The 26192-nt window shown below is 42.0% G+C and overlaps 1 protein-coding gene across 2 annotated transcripts in view; it reads left to right on the plus strand.

Moving 5' to 3' along the window:
- The first annotated feature begins 907 nt into the window (after nt 1-907).
- Akap7 (A-kinase anchoring protein 7) overlaps nt 908-26192 on the plus strand; it is a 137351-nt gene continuing 112066 nt past the window's right edge. For both annotated transcript variants that reach the window (XM_059272638.1, XM_059272637.1), the window contains exons 1-3: nt 908-1007; nt 11526-11657; nt 18419-18558. In XM_059272638.1, coding sequence (XP_059128621.1) covers nt 989-1007; nt 11526-11657; nt 18419-18558 — 291 coding nt within the window. In that variant the 5' untranslated portion in view covers nt 908-988. The remainder of the gene's footprint in view (nt 1008-11525; nt 11658-18418; nt 18559-26192) is intronic.

Raw genomic sequence — 26192 nt, forward strand, 5'->3', positions numbered from 1 at the left:
CGCTGCCGGCTTCTTAGCGCTACAGGTATGGAAAACAGACAGCTAGAGGTCATAGTAACCCTTTGGGGTTTTCTAGTATATGGTCTTCATGTCAATGTTCAATTGTTTTTTTTTTTTTTTTTTTTAAGACAGGCTCTCACTATGTATGTGGGTCAAGCTGACCTGGAACTTGCTAATACCAACTACGCATACCTGCCTGCTTGCTCACAACAACGCCCCCAAACCCAAACAAACCACCACCACCACCAAAACAAACCCAATAACGCCACTATTCGCCCCTGGCTGGGAAAAGCCAGTAGCATTCTGCACTAAGGCAAAAAGTATTCATATCTTACTATTTAAAAAAAAAAATAATAAATTGCTTTCTCTTCTATTTTACTCAGACACTGAGGACCCTGTTCTGCAAAACTCAGTAGATAATTTCCACTCATCGAGCTATTTTAACAGGTAGCTATTAAACTGCTGTTAAAAATTTCAGACTGCATCCCAATTTGGCTTTTTTCTTTCTTTCTTTTTTTCAGTAAAGCAAAGTAAATACAGCATCTCGTTATACCCACGTACAAGACCTTGCTCTTGTACATCTCGCTCTTCCCACATATTTTGCAATCAGAACTGTGTTTTCAAAGCTCCAGGCGAAACCAAACACCCGGGGTTCTCAAGAGACAGCAGGCCAAGGAATGCTCTCAGCCGGTCCCAATCTCGCCCCTCGAAGCGTGGGACGGGAAGGGCCGCGCCGCAGGAAATAGCGGAGGGCGGCCAGAGGTCGGAGCCCAGCGCGGGCCCCGGGGACCGCCCCGCCCCCGCCAGCCGGGCCCCAATCCGGGTCCCCGCGCCCAGGCGGGTCGGCCCCTTCCGGCTCCTCCCGAAGCGGCGGGTGCCGGGGATGCTGCGCCTCGCGGGGCTCCGCGCCTCCGCAGGCCTGGCCGCCGCGGCCAGCGCCCCCGCCGCCCCGCGCCCGCCGGGCCTCCGCCTCCTCCGCGCCGCGACCATGGAGCGCCCCGCAGCGGGTGAGAGCGAGCGCACCGCCCCGCGCGCCCCGGGCCGCCTCTGCCGTGGGGCGTGCTCGCCAGCCCTGCTCCGCCTCCCAGGCCTCCCGCAGTCCCCACGCCGTTCCTCCCTTCCTGCTCCCCAACGACACGGCGCTGTCCCTGCAGCCCGGTGCATCCCCCGTGGTCAGGGCAGTTTGCTTGCAGGGATGCATGTCCGTGCACCGCTCCACCCCGCGGGTGGCGAGGGATGTGATCTTACGAGTTGTAGTTTTTTTACCTCTTCGGATCTTGTGACCCATGGCCCAAAGTTTTTGCAATACATCCCTTCCTACTGTGTTGGAGCGGTAAACAAAACCAAGAGAGAGAAAAAACTCCTAAATCTCCATTTTATATATATGTATTTTTATGGCAAATAGAAACATCTGAACACCGTCTTGTATCATTTAGGGTTTATTCGAGGTTTGGAAATGAGCCCTGTAAAGCTGGCGCCAATTTGCTGGCGCCCAGAATGAACTTCAGCTTGGGTCAGCTTTTGCTGTGTGCTCCACTTGGGTAGGAATGAGGGGCTGGACTTTGAGGGAAAGGAACTAAAAAGTAATTAGGGGATTAAAAAAAAGGTGTTCGTCAAGATCGTTATATCCTAAACGGATACAAAGCATAATATTAAAATATGTTGTACAAACATGCTAAATATGTAAATATAAATTATGTAAATAGTGTAAATGTGTTTTTAACTTTCATGTGAATGGGAGGATCCATATCTTGTGGGGAGATGCTAAAATGTTACTGTTTGAGTTTTTTTTTTTTTTTTAGTGAGGTGGAGGGGTGTGGATAATAGGTCAAATACCCAAGGAAAGAGGACTCTTCCCACCCGTTTACACAGTGTGGCTTTGCAGTGTAGGATGCTGTTAGCATATCTTACATCTTTTCCATATAGTAAAAAAGCTTAAGGTGCTTGTCAGGGTTGCTGGGTCCTTTCTTCATGTAGTGTTGACTTGTCAATTTCTCCTTAATAATTTAGATTATTCCCTTTTCATGATGAGAAAGGGGAAGCATGAGGTTAAGTAGCTTGATTGCCTCGAAGATGAAACATTTCTGGAGACCTGCAGTGCTACGGTTTTTAGCAGCTAATTGGAGGAGGTAGACCACAATGAACGAACGATAGGCCCTTTTTGATAACTATTTAGCTCAGGCATCAGAAGAGAGCCTTGCTTAATGGGGCTGTATATCATTGTTCAGATATGAAGCCTGTTTTGTGTGACTTAGGCAGTCTATGTTTTCTGTTCGCTTGACTTTGATGATAATCACTGGCTGAAGTAGACCTATGATTTGAATATTTGAATGTAGTTAGGTGTTTATTTTTGTAATGCTGGGGATCAAACCTAGGGCTTTGTGCACACTAAATCTCCATGAGCTAGACCCTTGACCACATACCTCTTTTTGTTTTTGATTTTTATTTCTGTTTTTAAATATTTTTTTTAAAAAAGATTCATTTATTTATTATGTATTCAACATTCTGCCTCCATGTAACCTTGCATGCCAGAAGAGAGCACCAGATCTCATTACAGATGGCTGTGAGCCACCATGTGGGTGCCAGGAATTGAACTCAGGACCTCTGTAAGAACAGCCAGTGTTCTTAACCTCTGAGCCATCTCTCCAGTCCCCATATATCTGTTTTTTCCAGAGTCACCTTTTCCCTGTTGTTACACTTGTCATGACTGTTGTTGTTAGTCACCAGGGTGAGCAGGCAGTGTTTGTTTCTCTGTTAACATTTAAGTTACTCCTCTTTTCTTTTTTCTTCAGCGAGGTTGTGAGGAGTCTTGTTTGAGTGTACATGATAGAAACCCAGATTTTAATAAGAACCCTAGGCCATCTTCTTGCTCCTGATCTGGTGGCACAAAGCTTTCTGATGTGCCAACAGCCCCAGTTTACGGTGCTGCAGCCAGTGTATGGTAAGGGCTACAGGGCATTGTCGATTCTGGGAATTGTGGGTCATGTAACAGAGTCACTCAATCCAGACGGCAGCTCCTGAATCTACTTTGTGTGTGGGCAAGTTACTAAATCTCCTGGCTGGTGTAATAATCGTCTTCCCTGACAGCGTAGCTGTATAAACGAAGCCAGTTGCTTCCCAAAGTGCTTCTAGTTGAGTGGACCAGCATAAAGTACCTGTTTAAATGTTGGTTAGTGTTAGTAATGCTAATTTCTAGTTTCGGTTCTTCTTTGTTATTAGTGTAACATTTACCCCTGTGGTTATTTGGATTTGTGCAAAAGATAAATTTTGTTTTAATTAATGACAGATCAAATTTTGGGTGACTTTAAATTTTTTCGTGCCGTGTAGCTTAGGCTAAGGATAGCCCATCCTCCTGTCTTTGCCTACCAAGTGCTGGGATTGCAGGTGTGACTCAACATGCCTGGCCTAGGTGACTTCATTTATTTATTTCCTTTGTAGAGTTGAATCTCAGCTTGGTACATGACAAACAAGGACTCTCCCATGGTGGTATATCCCAGGCTTCATTAACTCTTTTTTTTTTTGGTTTTTTGAGACAAGGTTGCCCTGTGTAGCTTTGTGCCTTTCCTGGAACTCACTTGGTAGCCCAGGCTGGCCTTGAACTCACAGAGATCCGCCTGCCTCTGCCTCCCGAGTGCTGGGATTAAAGGTGTGCACCACCACCGCCCGGCTTCATTTACTTTTAATTTGAAACAAAAATCTCACTAAGTTAGTTGTATAGGGTGCTTTCGAATTTACAGCCCTGTCTCAGCCCCCCAAATATCTGACGTTACAGACCCATGCTCTCAGGCCCAGTGTATTTAAGCAGCATTATAGCAGTCAAAACAATTATTGTTTACATGCTTAAGGATCAACTGTTTGAAGGCAGTTTTTCCAAAGTGAAGTCTTTACACCTTGTGCAAGTGTGGTTGTGATGCATGTATTTAATTCTGTCCAAATCCTAACACTTACAGATCTGGTGCAAGGCTTCCTGAAATTTGGTTCGAGAAATAACGTTCTGTGGAATGATCTGCGCTGCTTTTCAAGACGTATGAGGCAGATACGTGATGCATATACTAGCACTTGGTAGCTTAGGCAGGAGGATTTCCAGTTCAAGGCCAGCCGAGGGTACATAGAAAGATGGTGTCTCAAAAAGAAACAAACAAACAAAAGCTAGGAGGTGGGGAAAGATGAATCTGTATTCACTGCTGATGGCAAGGTGAACCTGTGTAGTACTGTGAAAATCAGTGTAGAGGTTCCTCAAAATCTGAAAATAACTACCATCTGGCTCCGCTACACCACTCTTGGGTATATACACTATGCCACCCCTGGGTATTTATGCTATGCCACTCTTGGGTACGTACTCAAAGGATGCTTAAGTCAGTTAACTAGGAGATACCTGCACAACCATGATTACTCCTGCACTATTCAGGTAATGGAACCAGCCTCCATGCCCACCAATAGATGAACGGAGAAAAAAAAAAGTGGTACATTTATAGTCCACAAAATTCCATAAAACAGAGTTTTTGCCTTTGTAAAGAAAACTGAAGTCATGACATTTGCAGGAACACAGATGCAACTGGCAATTTTGATTATCTTAAGAGGAATAAACCAGCCTCAGACAAATAACTGTATGTTTTCCTTCATGTGCGGGAGCTAAATTAAAATTCTATATGTAGATATATGTGTGTATTTATGTATGTATATACTTGTAGGTCATGAAACTAGAAAGGGGATCATGTTGGGGAGGAAGGGATTCTAAAGGGGGTAGACAGTAAAGAATGTAGTGAAATCTACAAAACAGGAAAGCAGAGAAGGGGGCTAACTTGAGGAAGAGGGGAAATAGCTGGAGGTGGGCAAGGGGAACTATTACGAGCAAAGGACAGCAATACATGTGTATGAAGATGGCGTAGTAGAACCCAATAATTTGCTAACCCCAAAATTAGAGCTATCATGTTAGTGTCATAGAGAATAAAAGAAAAGGGGGAAAAAAAAAGGCTGAGTTGTAGGTAGTATTCTCATTTTGGAATTAATAAGTCTTGTCTACAATAAATGCTTCTATTCGTCTCTAAAAATGGAAAATAGTTTGTGTTTTAAGCTCTTGAATTTTGTCAGTTTCCATATAACCTTGCTTTTGAGTTTAATCTGCTTTATTTAAAATGATGGAGAGTGGGTGGGCATTGTTGTGTACCACTGTAATCCCTAAGAGGGTGTGGGAAAATGAGGAGTGCAAGGTCATCCTTAGCTACATGGTGAGTTAGAGGCCACCTTGGGATATAGGAGACCTTGTCTAAAAAAAAAAGCAAAACAAAAACCAAGGAAGCAAGCAAACAGAAGGAGAACGCTATAGAGTAATTCATATTATGTTTCATTTTTTTTTCTTCTATTGGTTAGTTCCTAAGTTTGATTTTGGTATGTGGGATTGAACCCAGGGCCAGGCCCGCTAGGCAAGCACTCTGCAGATAAGCTTCATCCTCACCCCCCATTTCTTAGTTTTCATTTTTATGCCCTTTATTCAGCCTATGAAAATGAGAGAACCTGCTGCGTCGAAAGGCTGCTATTAAATACCGTTGTTTTTCATGGGTCTTGAGACAGCTGCAGTGCAGTGAATCAGTAACCACTCCCAGGTGGGTACTTACTTTGTCCAGTCATTCAGCAGAAACTGGAAGGGCGCCTGAGGCGAGCTGGCTCAGGGCTAGGAGTGGAAGGATGAAAGGGGCCCTGGAGGACCATAGAGGAGGGTGACCCTGTTTACTGATAATTGTTGGAAGTTCTCCCTCTCACCAAGTATTCTGATTAAAGTGGTAGGTAGTTGGGTCTCTTTAGTTTAGAATCTCATGGGAAGGACAGACAAGTGGACAGACACAGCGTCATGTACTCCTGGGGTGGCCAGAGGAATCTTTAGTTGCCTGGAAGGAGATTGGATTGCTGACACCCTTCTTAGTGGCCTTTTAACTTTGCGGTTGATCGTACTTTTTATTGCCATCCATCATTTAGAGTAGAATCAAGGGATAGGAAAAGTGAGAGTTTGGACAGTGGCCTTCCAACTTCCCTTGTACATTAGAATCACCAGGAGCTACTAAAGAATTCTGGAGGCTGGCTTGGTCTGCAATCCTGTAGACCTGGTCGAATGGGTTTGAGGGTGGGATCCAGCCCCTGATGGATTTGGTGCAGTGCCTGAGATCATCTCTGCTGTTGTGAGAGTCTTTTCTTGGCTTCATCAAGTGACTCACTTAGCATTTGATTTGCTTGCTTGGTAGTGATGCTTAATTGTTCTTATGAGATACTAAAAATTCAATTCGACCAAGGACTTCTTAAAGAATAGCTTAATTCACCATGCTATTTTAATTATTCTCTTTGTCTTCAGAATGTATTACAACCCAGAAGTCAGTTTCCTCTGTTTTGTATATTGCCAAGAATCTGTGCTGTACGTGTTCATTGTTAAGTGGCAACTACTGGAAGGGGAAATAGGCCTTCAAATATACCTAGCCACCGAGCATCATTGCTTAGCAACACAGTCTGCTTGAGAGTATTGGTTCTTTCATCTCAAGATCATGGGGCTACCTGGAAGCTGGGGTTCCTGCCAGCATCACAAGGGGTGGGGGGCATATCTCATGTCCCTAGTCTGGGAGGAGATTAACCCTCAAAATTTGATTATTTCTACTGAATGTTCACTGCTTTCCTGAATAGCTCTCAGGAAGGAAAGTTAAACAGAGAACAAGATTCTGACTGCGTCCCTCAGACTCTGAAGACTGAACTCACCCCACGCCCTGCCTCCTTGGCTCTGAGATCCTGACCCCACCCCATGCCCTGCCTCCTTGGCTCTGAGATCCTGACCCCACCCCATGCCCTGCCTCCTTGGCTCTGAGATCCTGACCCCACCCCATGCCCTGCCTCCTTGGCTCTGAGATCTTGAACCCACCCCACTCCCTGCTTCTTTGTCTGAGATCCTGACCCCACCCCATGCCTTGCCTCCTTGGCTCTGAGATCCTGAACCCAGCCCACGCCCTGCCTCCTTGGCTCTGGAAACCTGAAGCCCACCCCATGCCCTGCCTTCTACCCTATGCCCTGCCTCCTTGGCTCTGAGAGCATCCCTCTAGTCACAGTAGTAGGAATGATAGCCAACTCTTGCACCATCATGAGGTTGAAAAGTTGTACTTGAAGCCATTGTAAGTCAGGAACTTTTCCACATGGCACTAGAGTGAGGAAATAGTATTGACATGCTAGTATCACTGGACTGTTTCCTGTCACTAAATGCTTAGATTGAGAAACAATTAGGAGAGTCATAGTCGGGTTTATTTACTTCCTTCATTCTGGTTTCTATACAGTTTTCACATATGTTGTGGGTAGTATATAGGTAATATTTTAACTGTATAAGCACTTTAAAAAATTTTCTTATTGATATTGTTATTTTGAGTCACGGTCTCAGTCTATAGCTGAGGCTGGCTTTGAACTCAGTATTTGCCTGTGTGCTAGGATTAGAGGCCTGTCTGTGCTCCCATGCCTGGCTTACACGTGCTCTTTTGTTAAAAGCTTTCTGTGTATAAGCTGCCTGGTGGGTGGTGATCCTTTACATGGAGCTGCCTGTAAAGATTCAAGATACATATCGATCTCTTTAAACTTTTAAGTTGAAATGACATACGTGTTTCTGAAATGCTAGTATATACGCAGAAAGCTAATATTTGACTTATTCTCGTGATTTTCAAGTATTCTGACCTGGTGAATAGAACTATAGTACTCTAAAATTTGTTGAACATGTACATACCAGACACTCTTAGTTAATTTTCTATCGCTATAAGGAGACACTATAACCAAAACAACTTATAAAAGGAAACATTTAATTGGGGGCCTTACTTATGATTTCAGGGGGTGAATAATCCATGACCGTCATCTCAGGGAGCATGGCAGCAGGCAGGTATGCATGCATGGCGCTGGAACAGTAGCTGAGAGCTTATATGTTTAGACAACAGCCATGAGGCAGAGAGAGGTGGGGGAGGGAGAGACAGAGAGAGGCAGGGAGAGAGAGAGGAAGGAGAGAGATATGAGAGACAGAGACAGAGACAGAGACTGCACCCTAGTTGAGAATGGCATGGCATGGGTTTTGAAACCTCAAAGCCCACTCCCGGTGGCACACCTCCTCCAGAAAGGCCATACTTCCTAATCCTTCCCAAACAGTTCTACCAAATGAGGACCAAGCATTCAAGTATGGGAGCCTATGGGGGCCATTCTCATTCAAACCACCACACACAGTCTGAATTGTATAAATGGCATTTTGAAGAATGCACTTTTGGTGTCCTTTTGATACTGAACATGACTGAAATAGATACTGTCCTTTTTGTAAAATCCAGAAAATATGTGTGTGAATAATTTTTGAGATCATTCAAATTGTAATAAAAATTTATATTTTCAGTATGCATAGTAACTATGAACTATTGAGAGTTATTATATTGTAAAATATATACAGTTTTTAAAGTACTGGGGCATTACATTTTGCTAGGGAAGCTCTGTACCCTAACCTTATTTTTATTTTTATTTTTTCTGCCTGGAGGAGGAGAAGGTACAGGAGCTAGAATGTCTGTTTTTAAAACCAAGACGAGGGGTGCTCAGGCTGGCATTGAACTCATGCTGTAGAAAGACTAGAAGTTGAGGTCATCCTACTTCAATCTCCTAATCACTGGGATTGCAGGCCTGGACAGTCCCACTTTGCAGGCCATATTCTTTTTTTTTTGTTTTATTTATTTAGATTTTTTGGGTGCTAGGGATTGAAACTAGGGTCTTATTCATATGAGGTACTATATTTCTCAACTATTTCCTTGGTACTCTGTATTATATAATTTTTTTTCCTTTTCTTTCTTTCTTTCTTTTTTTTTTTTTTTTTTTTGGTATTTTTGACACAGGGTTTCTTTGTGTTGCTTTGGAGCCTTTCTTGGAACTCATTCTGTAGCCCAGGCTAGCCTCCAACTCACAGAGATCCGCCTGCCTCTGCCTCCCAAGTGCTGGGATTAAAGGCGTGCGCCACCACTGCGAGGCTTATATATATATATATATATATAATTTAAAAAAAGATTTATTTATAATATGTGCGTGTGTGTATGTGTGTGCACACAAGCACATCTGGATGTATGTATGGCGCAGTATTCAGTGCCTAAGGAGGCAAGAGGAGAGTGTGAAATTTCCAGAACTGGAGTTAACAGGCAGTGGATGAGTTTCCACATGTGGTTTTTTGGAGCTGGACACTGGGAAATGAATCCTGCTCCTCTGGAAGAGCAGCAAGTGCTGTTAACCATTGAGCTATCTCTCTAGCCCTATAAACTGCCACCCCCTCCTCCTTCAGATTTATTATTTTATTTTGTGTGTATGGCTGTTTTTTGCCTGTGTGTTATGTCTGTGTACTAGAAGTTGGCAGTGCCTTTGGAGGTCAGGAGAAGGTGTTGGAGCCTCTGGAACTGGAATTTACAGGTTGCTGGTAGCCATGTGGGTGCTAGGAACTGAACCCAGGTCCTCTGCAAGAGCGGCCGGCTCCCTTAACCCCTGAGCCATCTCTCCAGCCATGTAAGACATATTCTTTTTTTTTTTTTTTCTTTTTGGTTTTTTGATAGCTTTGCGCCTTTCCTGGAACTCACTTGGTAGCCCAGGCTGGCCTCGAACTCACAGAGATCCGCCTGGCTCTGCCTCCCGAGTGCTGGGATTAAAGGCGTGCGCCACCACCGCCCGGCTGTAAGACATATTCTTAATGGAATGTGTGTTCCAGTTATTGCATTTGAAGATAGAGGATTGCAACAGAAGGAAATACATGTTTTCTTTAATAGTTTGCAAGGCAAGTTAGTCTTCATTGATTATACTGGGTGAAAATTATGTAACTATTTCTGGATTTTGTTCAGTCCAAATGACATTTATGCCTGCTAATAGAGGCATGGTGAATAATAGTACTGGGGAGACCACCAACAGATAAACTTAGCATTTAACTTTATCAGTTCAAGTTTTCTCTTCCTTAGCCCTCTACCCACAACATTGCAGGTGTTCCACCCGTAACAAGAAAACAGAGACCAAATGTGAAGTGTGACTTAGTGCATGATATGGGAGAGCTGTTCCAAAATACTGTGAGGATGGTTTGATTCTCATAGCTGAATTTCAAAAAAATGCATGTTTAGAACCATGTATTTAAAAATCTCTTGTGTATGTGGGAGGTCATAGATGCCATAACCTTGTATTTTCTTGTATTAGTTATAAGCCTTTTTTAATTTTAGACAAAAAGAGAGGAAATGTGGTGATATTGTGTTCCCCAAAATATTGTGTACCTTAATAAACTTATCTGGGGTCAGAGAACAGAAAAGCCACAAGATACTTAGGCTAGAAAATGTTAGCACACACCTTTAATCCTAGCATTCCAGAGACAGAAATCCCTCTGGATCTCTGTGAGTTCAAGGCCGCATTGGAAACAGCCAGGCATGGTGACTCACGCCTTTAATCCCAGAAAGCAGCCTTTAATCCCAGGGAGTGGTGGTAGAAAGCAGAAAGGTTTATAAGGCATGAGGACCAGAAACTGGAAGCATTTGGCTGGTTAAACATTTGGCCTGGGTAAGCATTCAGGCTTTGGAGCAACACAGTTCAGCTGAGATTCATTCTGGATGAGGATTCAGAGGCTTCCAGTCTGAGGAAACAGGACCAGCTGAGGATCCAGCGAGGTGAGATAGCTGTGGCTTGTTCTGTCTCTCTGACCATCCAGCATTTCACCCCAATAACTGGCCCTGGGTTTGATTTTATTAATAAGAACTGTTAAGATTCATGCTACATCTTCTTATGGAGGTCAGCGGACAATTAGAGTCGGTTCTCTCCACCTTTGCATGGGTTCTGGGGAATCCAACTCAGGTTGCCAGACCTCCGTGGCAAGAGCCTTTACCCAGTAAGCCATCTCACTGGCCCCTAGAATCAGGTATTTTTAACTAGATTTCCAGTGTTAAGTGGAAATGGTGGAATGGAAGAATTTAAGGAAGGAAAAAAGAACCCGAGCTTATAGATATTAGAACACAAAATACGAGTGAGAAGAGATGAGAGGGTGAAGTGTGTGTGTGTGTGTGTGTGACCATAGTCAAAATACACTACGTTCACTTACGAAAATGTCACAATGAAACCTGTATTGTGTAATTAATATATACTAATAAAAGCAACATCAAAACATTTTTCAAGTCCCCCAGATAGCTGATATTATTGAAAATAAACATGAGAAGACACAATAAACAAGTGAAGGAACAAACTTTGTTGGTGTGTTGTCAGAAGATGTGAAAAATTTGTTTTCTACACATGGAAGATTACTGATTCACTCTGTTGACATCTGTGCTTTAGAAATGGATGAAAGCATTAGAAAGCTGCTTACTATTTAATGTAAAGATGCACCTTTCAAAACATGGCTATGTTAAAAGAGCAAGTCACAACCTCTCTTTATGCAGGTTGCTGTGTATTGTTCCCTTAGCTGAGGTGTTTTGGTTTCTGGGTAGGAGTTTAACAATAACAATTCAATAATATTTGTTTCTTTTTCTGTTGTGTTGCAGGAGAAATAAAAGGCAGTGAGTGTGAACATGTGTTAAGGAAAGAGGGAGTCTCAGGGGAGTTAGAAGCCAGCGCGGTGGATTCTCTGACAGACATGCCATTTGCTACTGTAGATCTTCAAGATGACTGTGGAAGTGAGTACGGCATTATTTAAACAAATACTTAGAAGCAGTGGGCAGACATTTAGTCATTCATTTCAGCTTTATTTTGTTCTGATGACTTGTCATGCTTTTGAGTGCTAACTGTGACCTGGTACTTTGTTGTCAAAACTGTCACGGATTACATGAAGAAATGGCTCCCAACATTTTAGGCCAGATCATTCTGTGGTTACTTCTGAAAGTCATGGGTCTGGCAGATCATTTCATGGTTTATAATGACCCACTTTATTTCTTTAGAAATAAAGCAGTTCTGCAATTTCAGAAGCACCTACCCATTCATGTAATAAATGGTTCACGGCTTTTGGGTATATGTAGGCACTTTGCTGTGCACTGAGAGGGTCCGTCCATCCGTCCATGAACCAGACAAGCATTATCAATCCAGTCCGTCTCTTAGAGCTTCCTCTACAAACTTGATGTAACCAACCCTTGACTGAAACACCAAAACAGAGAGTTCATGTCGCTGTGAAAATAGAACTATACATGATGACTGGCACTCTGTCCTCCACAAAGGTGACTGATTTCCTTGTGATCCAGGAACGGGATGAAACCTGTTCGCTGTCCAGCTGTTGGTACTTCTGATATTACCCATAGATATATATCCAAACAGCTTACAGGAGGTGTGAATAATGAGATCCTTCCAGAATCCCAGAGAACAAACAGTGTTCTGTAGCCTCTGTAGCCTTAAGACTACTGAGGAGATCAGTGACCACCATGCACCTCGAAGAAGGATGGGTGCTTTGTGACTTGTGTTCACTTCATGCTTTGGAAAGGATGGCTGCTTCTGCTCAGGGTGGGCCTTGGGAAGGATGGCCCTTTATGTAAGCGGATTTTTTTTTTTTTCTTTTTGGCAGGATTTGGTATAGTTCTTACTAGAGCAATGATAAATGTAAAAGCCCCAAGGCCAGTCTACTGAAATACATTCTTAAATGTTGGAGTATTATAGCATGCTTTGATATTGTAGGTCTCAGGAGCTTTAAAACTATTTGAATAGTTAGCCTATATTCCGGACCACAGAGTGGAAGATTTCTTCTGTGGGAAGATGAGTTTCAGACTCTAAGTTCCAGTTCATGCGTGGATCTAGTGGGGTAAGGGGAGAAACAACTGTGTCTTCAGTTTTGATTATTGAATTTTCTTCTTGTGTGACTTTGGTCATTTAAACCGTCTGATACTTTTAACTGTAAAAATGCAGATTGTAATTCCTTCTTGCTTAACCTCATGTTGATGCTGTACAGATCAAAAGACAAAATGTATAAAGAGAGGAATTAAACATACAGCAGTGTACAAGTGTTTCTTTATAAAACCTTTGTTTTCTGTGTGTGTGTGTGTACAGTTGTGTGTGCTGGTACACATGTGTGCCTGTGGAGGTTGGAAAATGACATTTAATCCCTTTCTACCTTATTACTTTTTGAGACAGAGTCTCCCATTGATCTTGCAGTTCACTGATTCAGCTGGGCTGGCTGGGCAGGAAGCCCTAGGCTTGTCCCTGCCTCCCAGCCCTGGGGTCACAGTCATATCCTGCTGTGCCTGACTTTGATGTGGTGCCTGGGATTAAATGGGGGTCCTTATGCTTCTGCAAGAAGCACTTTACCCAGCTATCTCCCCGGCCCCTACAAAACCTTTCAAATAACTCTGAGTTATTTGACTGCAACTTTCTCTCTCTCTCTCTCTCTCTCTCTCTCTCTCTCTCTCTCTCCCTCCCTCCCTCCCTCTCTCTCTCTTTCTGGTTTGTTTTTGTTTTTTGAGACAGAGTTTCTCTGTATAAGAGCTCTGGCTGTCCTGGATCTTACTCTGTAGATCAGGCTGGCCTCAAACTCACAGAGATCTGCCTGCCTCTGCCTCCCAGTGCTGGGATTAAAGGTGTGCCTCCCCCTCTTTTATTTTTTAACAGTAGCTTTTTCTCCCTTACAGTATAAAGGAACAGGTAGAAAAATTCTTTGTTAACTAGTTAACTAGAAATTGTTAACTAGTTTTTTTTTGTGAAGTAGGAGTTTTATATAAATATATAAGAACTGGGAGGTTTGTTTTCTTTTTAGGTTTTCAAGATAGGATTGCTATGTGTAGTCCCTAGCTGCCCTGGAACTCACTCTTTGACCAGGCTAGCCTTGAGCAAGCTCAGAGATCTACTTGTCTCTTCCTCTGGAGTACTAGGATTAAAGGCATGCAACCACCGCCTGGCAGAACTAGGAGTTTTAAAAAATTAAATAAAAAGTATGTTATAGCTGTGTGAGTGAGGGTTTGTGCATGTGAGTGCAGTGCCTGTAGAGGCCTGCAGAAGGCAGCAGATCCCCTGGAACTGGAATTACAGGCAGTTGTGAACCACCTGATGAAGGTGTTGGGAATCTAACTTGGCCCTTATTTGGCTTTCTGCTGTGTTTATGACCATGAAAAGTTCATCAGTCTTCTGGTGCTGTGTAGACAACTGTTATGTGATATTTTGTTTGTGTTCTGACAAATAAAGCTTGCCTGAGATCTAGAGCTAACCATAGAGGCTAAGGGGTGGTGGCTCATGCCTTTTTATCCCAGCACTCAGGGAGTGGAGAGAGGAAATGATAAGGTGAGGTGGAGACAAGATCTCAGCCCTTTCTGCCTGAGGATCGGAAGAGGTAAGAAGTCACTAGTGGCTGCTCTTTGATCTTTCAGGATATTACCTGGATATGTGACTCCTGGTTTTTATTGATAAGATTAATTTGGTTCACGCTTCAGACAACAGTCTTAAGATTCCAGGTGGCTGGTGCAAGCTGGTGGGTTCTTTGGTTTTCCGGGGGTGTGGGAATTGAGAGTTCACTGCTAAGAGATTCTTGCTGATAGTAACTCTGGCAGAGCCGTGAGGAGAACAGTGCTAAGGAGAACATCCGGGAAGCATACCACTTTCCAGAGAAAACACTTCTCTCTACATTTTAGATGGTGATGTCTCATTTTAGAGATGATACCTCTCTCAGTGTGCACTAGGTCATCTTTTCTGGGTTTGATTGGCTGAAATGGGGTTTTGCATTTTTTTGGGGGGAGTGGTTTTTATACAAGAGGATATTTTGCTAGAAATATATAGGAATATTAAATGTTTTTGAATATTATAATCAAATAAAAGAATGTAAGATACATTTAGGGTTATTTGCTAGAACACAGAGATAGATAATAACTAAACCATGAATGTATATATGAAAGAAAAATCTCATACATGGTGAAGGGCTAGAGCAGAATGGATCACACCTTTGGCTGGTGCTTAGGCATGTTCCAGCAGCCAAATCTAGCTTGAGTGAGGAGGGCATCAGGACTTGGGGGTTTCTTCTCTCTATGAGAGAAGCACATTGTGACTCAGTTAGCTAGAAACCCTGGGAGCATCCAGAAAATGTTTGGTGTTGCTGTTCTTTGCCTCTGAGAGTAGAGTGGGAGTTAGCATGGGAGAGTCATTTTGCTGATAGGAATAGCCCAGCCTGCTTCCCACAGATGGGGGAGAGCTTATTTTCACGGATTCTAGTCCTTTGAGATTGTTAACTCTGAACAATCAAGCGACAGTTTAAAAATTACATTTTTTGTTTGTGTGGGTATATATGTATGTAGGTAGATAGGTATGAGTGTGTGCATGCGACAACACACATGTGGAGTTCAGAGGACAACTTGAGGGGATCAGTTCTCTCTCTCCACTGTGTGGGTCCTGGGGATTGAACTCAGATCATCAGGCTTGGTGGCAAGCGCCGTTACCTGCTGAGCCTTCTCTCCAGCTCTTAAGCTGCATTTAAATCAAGATTCAAAAGAAAATATTTGAGAGTTGGTTTCTAGTTGTCTTTCCTAAATGTGAAATTTGGTTCTGTAGAAATTATTAACCCTTATTTTATGTCCTCAAAACTGGTTTTGTTTATATGTGTGTGTGTGTATGTTTTAAGACTAAGTCTCAGGAAGCTCAGAATGGCTTCACAGTCATTATGTAGCTAAGTCTGACCTTGAACTTCTGATCCTCTTGCCCTCAAGCATTAGAACATAAGCATGTATCACCAGGCCGGGTTTCCTCACACAGAGTTCTAATATAACTATTGGAGATTTTTGAGATAGAGGAAATTACCATTTTATTATTTATTAACTAGTTAAGTTATAGTTTAAAAAATTTAAAATATAAGACAAAAAATTCATCTAAAATTTTTGTATAGAAAAGATTTATCTTAGTATATACAGATATCAGTGATTATTCTGTGTCAGTTAAACAGAGGTAAATTATGTTCTGTGTCCTTTATGTAATTAATTGGGAAGGCAAATACCGAATACCGTAATGTGTCATGCATAATGCGTGGATATGTTCTGAGAATTGCTTTATTAGGGTATTTTATTTATTTTTGATAACATAATTCTTTATTGATTCTTTGAGAATTTCACGTCATGCACCGAATCCCACTCACCTCCCAGTCCCTCCATATCCTTCTCTCAACCCTGCAGCATCCCCTCCAAAGAACACCCCCCCACCCCCCCTCACCCCCCGCGCAAAAAAATCAATTAAAAACGAAACAAAACACACACATACAAAAGAACCACCTCGCTCTTCCATCTTTCCAAAACCTCTTCACTCATCCTAGTGGCATTGTGTGCTGTGGTGTGTCATGCAGTAGACCCTTTTGTCCAGTCAGCTCCCCCCTCCACACACAAAGTGTTCATTGCAATGAATCATTGGTCTGGTTCAAGGCCTCTGACACACCATCATCACCGGACCCTCATCGAAACTCCTCATGGACATCCTGCTGTTGCTTTGAGTCATGGAGATCCTGCGGTTATCTTTCTGAAGGACCAGTCCCTCCAAACACTCCAGCAGGTCATTGATGATGTAGATGTTAGGGTGGGTCGACCTACTAGGCTATTATTTTTTATTTGTGTGAATATCATAGAGAATGCTGCAGAGTAAGATGGATGTGATGTCGCTAGGCTTTTTTTTTTTTTTTTTTTTTAAAAGATAGTGACTCCATGTGTAATCCAGGTTGACCTTGAACTCAGGAACCTTCCCATCTCAGTCTTCCCAAGTGCTGGAATTGCAAGTGAGCATAGCCACCCCTAGTCTACTTGAAAGATTTTTTTTATCTGCCTAAATAACAAGAAAGCAAATATCAAAACAAACTCTAATTTATTCCCAGCATTTTAATTAAGAGCAAGTGTGGAAACAATCAACCCACAATAACAGATGGAGTACTTAATTAAATTAATTTCTCTTCTAATTCACTCCTTTGTAGTTTTTGGATGAATAAATAGAATTGAGGAAAAATTAGATAATTTACATAAATTGACACGTGGTGCTTTAGTTTAAAAAAAAAAGTCTGCAGTTGAGAAAGTAATGGCCTTTGTCAATGACATCAGGTTTACCAGTGCACATTAAATGGCTACTGAAGTCATTCTGAAAATTAACAAGTGTAATAAATTAAGTTTATGGGTTTACAAGCTGTACTTCCATGGATGACTTTTTGCTAACCAATAAAATTACTATAAATACTCTGAACGATCCAGGGCAGACGGCCAAAGTTTTCTGCATTTTGTGACCTCAAGTCCCCAATTCTATCGGTAAGCTAGATGATTATATAAATATGTGCTTTTTATCTTTTCATGTGAAAGCAAGTAAACGGAATAACAGCAAACTGCCCTTCAGAACACAGACTGTGATCCCAAAGTTGGAAGGAAAATGAAGCCAGGCAGTGAGAGAGCAGAGAGAATCTGTGCTTTAGTTCTCCAGATGAACTTGGTAAATAACAAGAAGACTCTCTAAACAAGATAAAGCGTGACAGTGGCTCACAGTGTCACAAGTTGATTGTGTCAACAGGGCACTGGAGTAAGGGGAGAAAACCCAAAACACACTACAGGGGTGTAAAATTGTGCTGTGTGCCCGTGAGTGATTATTTTTTCAGAATAACGGTTGTCTGACTTCTCCAGAGGTAATTGAATTGTGGTTTTAATTTTTCCTTTTTAGAATCTTTATGAACTGATGGATTTGATCATATCTGATAAAAGTCACACTGCTAAATTTGGTATTCAATTTGATGCTCGAATTTTCTCATTTTTAGTCAATGGAAAGACTTTTAAATTGACATTAGAACCTGTCTGATATGATCCACTTGCTACAATTTGGATCTTGAATATCCACAGTGGCCTGAGTATTAGGTTGCCAGTGCTGCTGGGAGGGGATGGGACATTGTGCTAGGAGGAAGTGTGCTAGCGGAAGGGAGTTAGGTCACAGGGAGTGGATGAAATAAGCAAACACAAACCAACCAGCCGACAGTCCACTTTCTTAGTGGTAGAGAGACCATGTTTCCAGACATAGTGGCAGAAGCCCACTATCCTGAACTTGAGGGGCTCAGGAAGAAGACCCTTCCTCAAAAAATAAAATAAAGCAAAAACAATGAGGAAAAAACCCAAAACAACAACAACAAAAAAACCTTTGGCATGTGGTAGAGAGTGCTTGTTAGTGTTGCCCTGAGGTATAAACCTGACCTCCTTTTGTAAATAAAGTTTTATTGGGACACAGCTCTATCCTTTCATCTGCTTTGGCAGAGTGAGGTAGCTGCTACACAGACCCTCTGGTCTGCGAAGCTTAAACCGTTTATACTTATGTTCTTTATGGAAGTGCTTGCCAACTCTTGCTTTAGATTTGAAAATGAGTTATAAAGGAGTGCTGCTTATTATATATACTGCATGGCTTCTTTATTTTTAAACTAGGTTGTCTTTGTTTAAGTGTGTGAGACACTCTCTCACTTTGCTTTGTTTCCCTCTAGTCACGGACGTACCTCAAATCCATTCAAAGAGAGGCAAAGAAAAGGAAGACATGAAGAATGAGTGCATAAAGAAGAGGAAAAAAAAACCCAAAGATTATCAGCCCAACTATTTCTTGTCTGTTCCGATCACCAACAAAAAGGTGATAGTTTCTTAAGAACCTTTTTTTTTACTATGAAGTTTCATTCTAAATTATCTTTAAAGTATATTAAATGTTTGTCAGCCCACTTGCTTTGAGATTCTAGTAATCTTTGATAACATGGTTAGGACCATGTGGGAAAATTTCCCATGTAAGTTATAGAAAGTTATTTATATAATAGTTTTGAAAAATATTGTTCAAATAATCACATTTAATGATAACATGACCAGGTGGAAGACAGACCCTTGGGAGACCAAATGGTAGACAGAAGTCAGTGACTTCCCTCAAGACCTGTGACTTGTGACCAGAAGCCAGTTGTGTTTTTTTTTTTTTTTTTTTTTTTGTGTGTGTGTGTTTTTTTCTATTTGTTGCTTAGATATCATTCCATTAGCGTCTCCCAGTGTGTTCAGATATGAGGGCAGTCAGGCTGGGATATCTGTCAGCCTACTGATTGCCAGGGTTGATTTGGTTGATCTAAAAGCCATCCTCCCATGTCCACGTCAAGATCGTTTCCAAAGTCTCTCTCGGTGTATTGGAGGAGGCCTTTAGAAGCCGAGAGCAGTGCACATGCTGGAAAAGAGGACCCCGGAGCCTCTCGGAAGATAGGAAACCGGGCTTCTTGGTTCGCGGGCCTTCACAGGACGCGGATCATATGATGGGGATGCGGTGCCGATTCTTTAACATTCCTCATTGCTGTGTAGGTTGAGTATCCCTTGCCCAAAATGCCAGAGACCAGGAATGTGACACATTTTGGCCTAGTTGGGTATTTGTATGTTCACGATGAGTCTTGGGGTGAGATCCAAGTCTAACCAGGGAACGTTTGTTTTCCATACTTACCTTCTTCACATACCCTGAAGGTCATTTAATGCATGGTTTCTAGTGCTTCTGGGGTCTTGACTGCAACCAGATGATGTCAGACGTGAAAATTTTCCCTTGCACTGTGTTTTGGGTTTGGAGCAGTTAGATTTTAGGTTTTTGGATTAGGAATACTCAACCTGTACCAATTTAAGATTGAATGGCAAACTCAGTAGACACCTACTTGATATCATTGGAAAACACACAGATATTTACATTGATATCTGATATTAAATTGATATCTGAAATATCAATTTTGTGCAAATAGCAGAAAATGGGACCAGCCAGTGATACTGTACTAAGATATTCTTAAGATAGAAAAAGAAATACTGCATCTAACTGACACAAATGCAGTGACATGGGAATGAAAACATCTGGGAAGAATACTGCATTCACAAGACTGCCTTTACATCTTAGGCTAAGGTCAGGGCCAGATCCGAATCTCATTGTGAGCTGCGTATATACTCTCTTTGACCAGGCAGGCCAGTGGTTCTCACTGTGAGCTGTGTATACTCTTTTTGACTAGGCCAGTGGTTCTCAACTTGGGGGTTGCAACCTCTTTGGGCATGGAATGACCCTTTCACAGTGATCGCCTAAGACCATTGGAAAACATACAGATATTTACATTACGATTCATAACTAGCAAAATTACAGTTATGAAGTAGCAACAAAAATAATTTTGTGGTTGGGGGTGTCTCCACACCATGAGGAACTGTTTTAAGGGGTCACAGCATTAAGAAGGCTGAGAACCACTGGGCTAGGCACTCTTTTAGTGTTACTGAGGATCCGACCCAGGGTCGTAGATTTGCTAGGTATGTGCTCTACCACTAAGGTATAATCCCAGCCCCGCTAAGCATTTTAAGTCAAATGAAAAAACACCAGAGGAAAAGAACCAACTGAATTTTGTTGGGTCATTCTAGGAAATACCCCATCTTTGAGACAGAGTTTAACTAGCAAGAAGACACAATCAGAAGAGAATAAAAATGGCCTCAGATTCATGTTCTGGTTTTACTAGCAGTAGGGTAAGCCTTGGAAGGGTTCGGGTGATGCACAGCTTAGAGCATGAGCAACTGCACATCATCTTCAGATGCTGGTATGTTGTTTGGGTTGGTTTCCTCTTGCTTAGGACTATGTACACATGGACATTAGGCAAGAGCAGGTCGTGAAGCACTGCTGCTTGAGTGGGCAGCCAGATGGAAGCCAGACCCCGAGGAGACCAAATGGTGGACAGCTGCAGTGACTTCCCTGAGGACACATGACTTCTGGCTAGCAGAGACGCCAGGTTTTGTTTTGTTTTGGTTCGTTGCTTGGAGATCATCCCACTGAAGAGTCTCCCAGTGTGTTTAGATATGAGGGTAAATCAGGTTGTGATCTGTCAGCCCATTGATCACCAGGGTTTATTTGATGATGGATCTCGATGGCTAAGCAGGTGTCTCTTCCTCCCCTACCACTCCATCTGCATCCCTTCTAAAGCTGTGTGGTTGGAAAAAAAGAAAGACTGTCCTAATAGAGGAGAGCCGGTCTTTGTTAAAGGGTATATGAATAGCTGCACATCCCTGCTGGAACTTCCACGCAAGCTCTCAACATGTTTGATTCTTTAACTAGGCAATTTGTTTTATTGATTGATTGTACCTGGGATTGGAGCTAGAGGGCCTCATAAACGTTAGGCACGTGCTCTCCCACTAAACTCCATCCCCAGCACTCTTCTTACTTTCCTGGTGAGACAACACGCAGTTGTCTAGGCTAGCCTTGGACCTGTGATCTCCCTGCTTCAGCCTCCTGAGTAGCTGGGATTCCAGGCCTAACGCCCAGTAGGCCATTAGGTTTCTATTTCTCCCTTCATGCTTCTGTTCTTTGCATCCATCCTGGGGTGTCTGTGTCCTCTTGCTGTCAATGCTGATTCCTCTGCTTTTCCAGTGAGGGTTGGTGGGGGGATATGATGGGATACAGCATGCGGAGAAGGGGACCAAGTGGGATAAGGCAGGGAAACTCTTCCCAGCATCCACTAGGATTTGGTCCACAGAGCATGTGGGAGACGGGATGATGGAGTCCTGTGTGGCTTGGAGTTCACAGACCTGGTGACCTGCCACCTATCTTACAAACTTTACTGGTTCAGGTGATTAGATTATGAGTTTCAGCTTCATCAGGGGATAACACTAACCTCAGGTGCTCATTTTCCAGGCCCCAGGCTTGAACACCCGCCTGCTTACTTCAGGCTTTCCTCATTGACACCAGGATAGAGATGTACTCCCAACCCCTCTTCTTTAAAGACTGCTGTTCTGGTCTTCTCCACATCAGTCCTTCTTTCTGTTGGAGCCTCTCTGGCCGTTATTTTATTTTATTTTATTTTTATTTTTATTTATTTTTTTTATTTTTGGTGCCTGCCCTGGATCTCACTCTGTAGACCAGGCTGGCCTTGAACTCACAGAGATCCGCCTTGGCTCTGCCTCCCGAGTACTGGGATTAAAGGCATGCGCCACCGCCACCGCCCGGCATCTCTGGCCTTCTTGACCAGGTCACCTCCCTGATTCTCATTCCATTCCTTAGTTAAAGGTCATTACAGTTTCTGATTGTCACATGCCATTCTTACAGTTTGTTTTCCTTACAAGATGTTTTATTGGATTCTCAATGCCTAGACTGGTGCTTTCCAAGAAGTAGGTGCATGCATTTGCACACACAGACTGTCATTTCAGGGACCCAAGAGTGTTTCCACCATAGCAAGCTATAATCAGAACTCTTTTGTTTTTTTAAATGTGGTACTGGGGGTTGAACCCAGGTCCTCACGTATACTAGACAAATGTTTCAGTCCTAGCCCCCAAAGTCTTAAAAATAATAAATACAAATGCTGTTTTATAATATAATGTCAATAGCAGATTATTTTAGAGGAGGTAGAGTGGCTTATAGCCATGGGAAATGCGGCTTAATTTAATGCTGCTCGGAGACTTATTTTTCCGAGTAGTGAGTTTATCAAGTTTACATACAAATATGGGGAGAAGATGTAAGAACTGGACAAGGGGAGGACGCATGTATCAATTCTTTTGCTGAGAGCTTTTGGTGTTTGTCTGTTTTAAAGTAGCGAATGTTCACTTTCTTTTTAAACTACTTACGAGGCTGGGTAGGAAGGCCTGGGAAAGAAGGCCCATTTGTCACATTGTTTCAATGGAAGACTGTATTCCAAGTTCCAGTTGAGTGACCTGCAAACAGGCTCTTGGAAGCCAGGACATTCACAATGAGTTGCTCTACTTTTGGCCTCAGCTTCTTGGCACCCAGCTTTCAGGAAAAAAAGAGAAAGCATTCACAATTACATGGCTCTTTGATTTTAAGCATGTTTTCCGTACTTTAGAATTCTTTGTTATGGAAACTTTTCATTTCATGTTTTTAAGAAATAGCGATAGAAAATACATTAGAATTACAGCCAGGTAATACCCTAACTGGTAGCACAGGAGTATGTGTTTTGCCATTAACATGTAATTACATGTTAGCTTAAAAGAAGGAAAAAGGGGCTGGAGAAGATGGCTCAGTGGTTAAGAGCACTCACTGTTTTTCTCTTCTTCTGAAGGTCCTGTGTTCGATTCCCAGCACCCACATGGCAGCTCACAACTGTCTGATGCCCTCTTCTGGTGTGCAGATGTATGTGCAGACAAAGTACCCATATACATACAACATAAATAAATAAATCTTAATTTAAAAAAAGGAAAAAATTTGATGGCTTATAATAAAGCTTGTTCTTTAATGGGCACAACTGCACAATTATTTATGTACTTTTATATGAGAGGTAATATGCTTGTTGCTTGCCTCTGTAACAAAGCAGCTGAGATTATTGACTCATAAAGAGCAGTGTTGTTTGGGCTCCCAGGTTTGGAAGCAGCAGTCCTTGATGGATTGGCATTGCTTTTGGGCCTAAGGTGAAGTTACATCACATACTTGGAGCCTGTGGTGGAGCAAAACTTCTCTCTTGGCAGAGGAATTGAACTGGGGTACAGAAATCCCTTCAAGGACACTCCACCAGTGATCTCCTGACTTCTTAGGAGGCTCTTCAGGAAGCTCCACCCTGGGGGCTAAGCCGCCCACACCTGGGCCTTTGGGGACATTCATGATCCTAACTATTGCAAACCAATCAGCATTGAAAAACATGCAAGAACTTATCAGAAGCTGCTGAAATTCGGAGTCTACTAATTTTTACATAAGTTTTTTGTATGCTAATGGACAAATTTGCTTCAGGACTTTTAAAAGCATCTGATTTCGCGTTTCTTCATTTTTGTAATGTGAAAGTTGCTAGTCTTAATGAAAGTGTGGGAGATTAGTGAATTCAGTCCTAAAAATGGAAAAGTATTTGAAGTCATCTTATATTAAACACTTAGTAAAGAACACTTTTCTGTTTGAGGCTGATTTTTTTACTTTTATTCCAATATTGCTATAGTAATAGTTTTTCAAACACTTTTCATGGTTGTTGACAGACAAGGAAAATAAGAGTATTTAGCTTTCTCTGTCTGTTTTGATTGCATGTGTGTCTGTGTACCACATGTATGCCTAGTGACTACAGAGACCAGAAGAGGGCATCATATCCCCTGGGACTGGAGTTACAGATGGCTGTGAGCTGCCGTTTGGGTGCAGGGGAATCTGATCCAGGTCCTCTGGAAGAGCAGCCAGTGCTCTCAACCTCTGAGGCAGTTCTCTAGCCCCTGAGAGTATTTAGCTATAAAGGAAAGTTAGGTAGCATGTATATCACATGTATTTTTCCTCCTTGTCTTAGAAATCAAACCTAGGTCATCTTGTCTGCTAGGCAGTACACTACCAGTGAGCTATACCCAAACTCCTGCATAGCATACTGATAAAACTCTCATAGCTCTTAATGAGGCAACAGACTCAGCAATGATATGTTAGCAACTTGGAAAAATTCTAAAAACAATGTCACAAGATAAGATTAAAGGCAGTCCTCTACTGTGTATTAGAATAAACTATTGTCTCTTGTGTAGAAGCATGCTAATTTATGCCATTTTAAAAACATATATATATATATATATATATATATATATACATACATACATACATACATACATACATACACACACACACACATATATATATATATGGCCAATTAGGAAGTTCTAAAGATATAAAGATGAATTTTCTAATTGCATTAGTTTAGGCATGTGGACTCTGGCTTAGCGGCAATGTTGAACAGATGAGTGTCTGCTTTTCTGTTAACTCAGTGAGTTGAATAGTTAAGATTTCAGTAGAATTTTCGTTTGTAGATGTTTCTTCTAATGTCCTATTTAAGTTAGACTGTTAGTGTTAAGTTTGAAAATGTACTTTGTGCAGTCACACCAGTGGTGGGGGATTATGATGATGGATCAGGTTTAATGGTTTTGTAGAATTTTATTAAACAGTGACTGTAAAAATTGGTTTCTTTTAATAACAACCCTCTCCCCCCCCAAAAAAAAGATTCTGGAGTGTTTTTCTTGTCTTTTAAAGATGGTAATTAGGAATAAATGCACTTAAAAAGTCTTAAGATGATATCAGGGAATCTATAAATTAATTGGAAGCATCAAAGCATAGTTAGAAATATGTTGCATGATTAGATTAGCTTTTAAATTTTCATAGGCTTGAAGTCAATCCTATATTAGAAGTATCATGTGGCTTCATGGAAATAATAGTCTTCAAAGCATTTTACAGTTTTTATTTCTTAGTTTTACAATGACTGGATAATTCAAAGGCACACATGGTCTAAAGCCATCTCACCATGTAGGACATTGCACCAAAATGCTGAAGATGAGCACGAGGCCTACTTTATTTGACCTAAAGCTTGTTCCTGGCTGTCTTCTCATAGAGAAGGTTCTGGCAGAATTTTTGTAAGTGTCTTCCAAGTTCACAGAAATCTCTCTGGAATCTGTAAGCTGGGAGTCAGGGGAATCCATGGGTTGTCTTTACTCTTCCGTGTGTGGGGAAAATTTCTCCTTCAGTCAGATTGTAACCTAAGTCATGGACCTCTTCTTGATAAATCTGAAGTTTTCCAGCCTTTGGTGCTGGTAGAGTACGTGCTGTCGGAGAAGAACTGAGTTTTTCAGATTCTATTTTGGTAGGGAACACAGTATCAGATTCTCTGCATATTAAGTAAGTAAATTTTCCCATGAATTACAGGGCTGATAGTGTAATGCTTGAGACAGATAAGATAGGCCTTTAGTGAACCCACATGACATACAGCCTATGTGTACTGCTGATTGTTAAAGGCAAAAAAACCCCAAAAAACAAAACAAACAAACAAAAAAACCAACCAGCTTTCATCAGCTGGAATACCATAGAAGGAAAAGTGGAGGTCCACCGACGTGAACTGTTTAGAATGTGCAGGCACATCAGATAACAGTGTTAGGGTCCAGAAACACCAAGAATCTTGGGATTCCAATTTCATTTATTGCAGATAAGTATACAGAAACCTTTTGCTTCCTCTTAGGTTTTTGCCTGGTAGGATTTATAGACAGATTTTTTTCCTTTGGGCCTCCAGCGCGCTCTCTCGCTCTCTCTCTCTCTCTCTCTCTCTCTCTCTCTCTCTCTCTCACACACACACACACACACACACACACACACACACACACACACACACACACACAAAGACATGGAGACTTATTGATTATGAAAGCTCGGTCTATAGCTTAGGCTTGTCCTACTAGCTCTTATTACTTAAATGAACCCATTTCTATTCATCTACGTGCTGCTGTGTAACTTGTGGCTTTCACCTTTCTTCCTGCATGTCTGGCTCCCTCTGCCTCTGGCTGGGGACCCCA

This window comes from Peromyscus eremicus, chromosome 8b, assembly GCF_949786415.1.
Source record: "Peromyscus eremicus chromosome 8b, PerEre_H2_v1, whole genome shotgun sequence".
In the NCBI taxonomy this organism is placed as follows: domain Eukaryota; kingdom Metazoa; phylum Chordata; class Mammalia; order Rodentia; family Cricetidae; genus Peromyscus; species Peromyscus eremicus.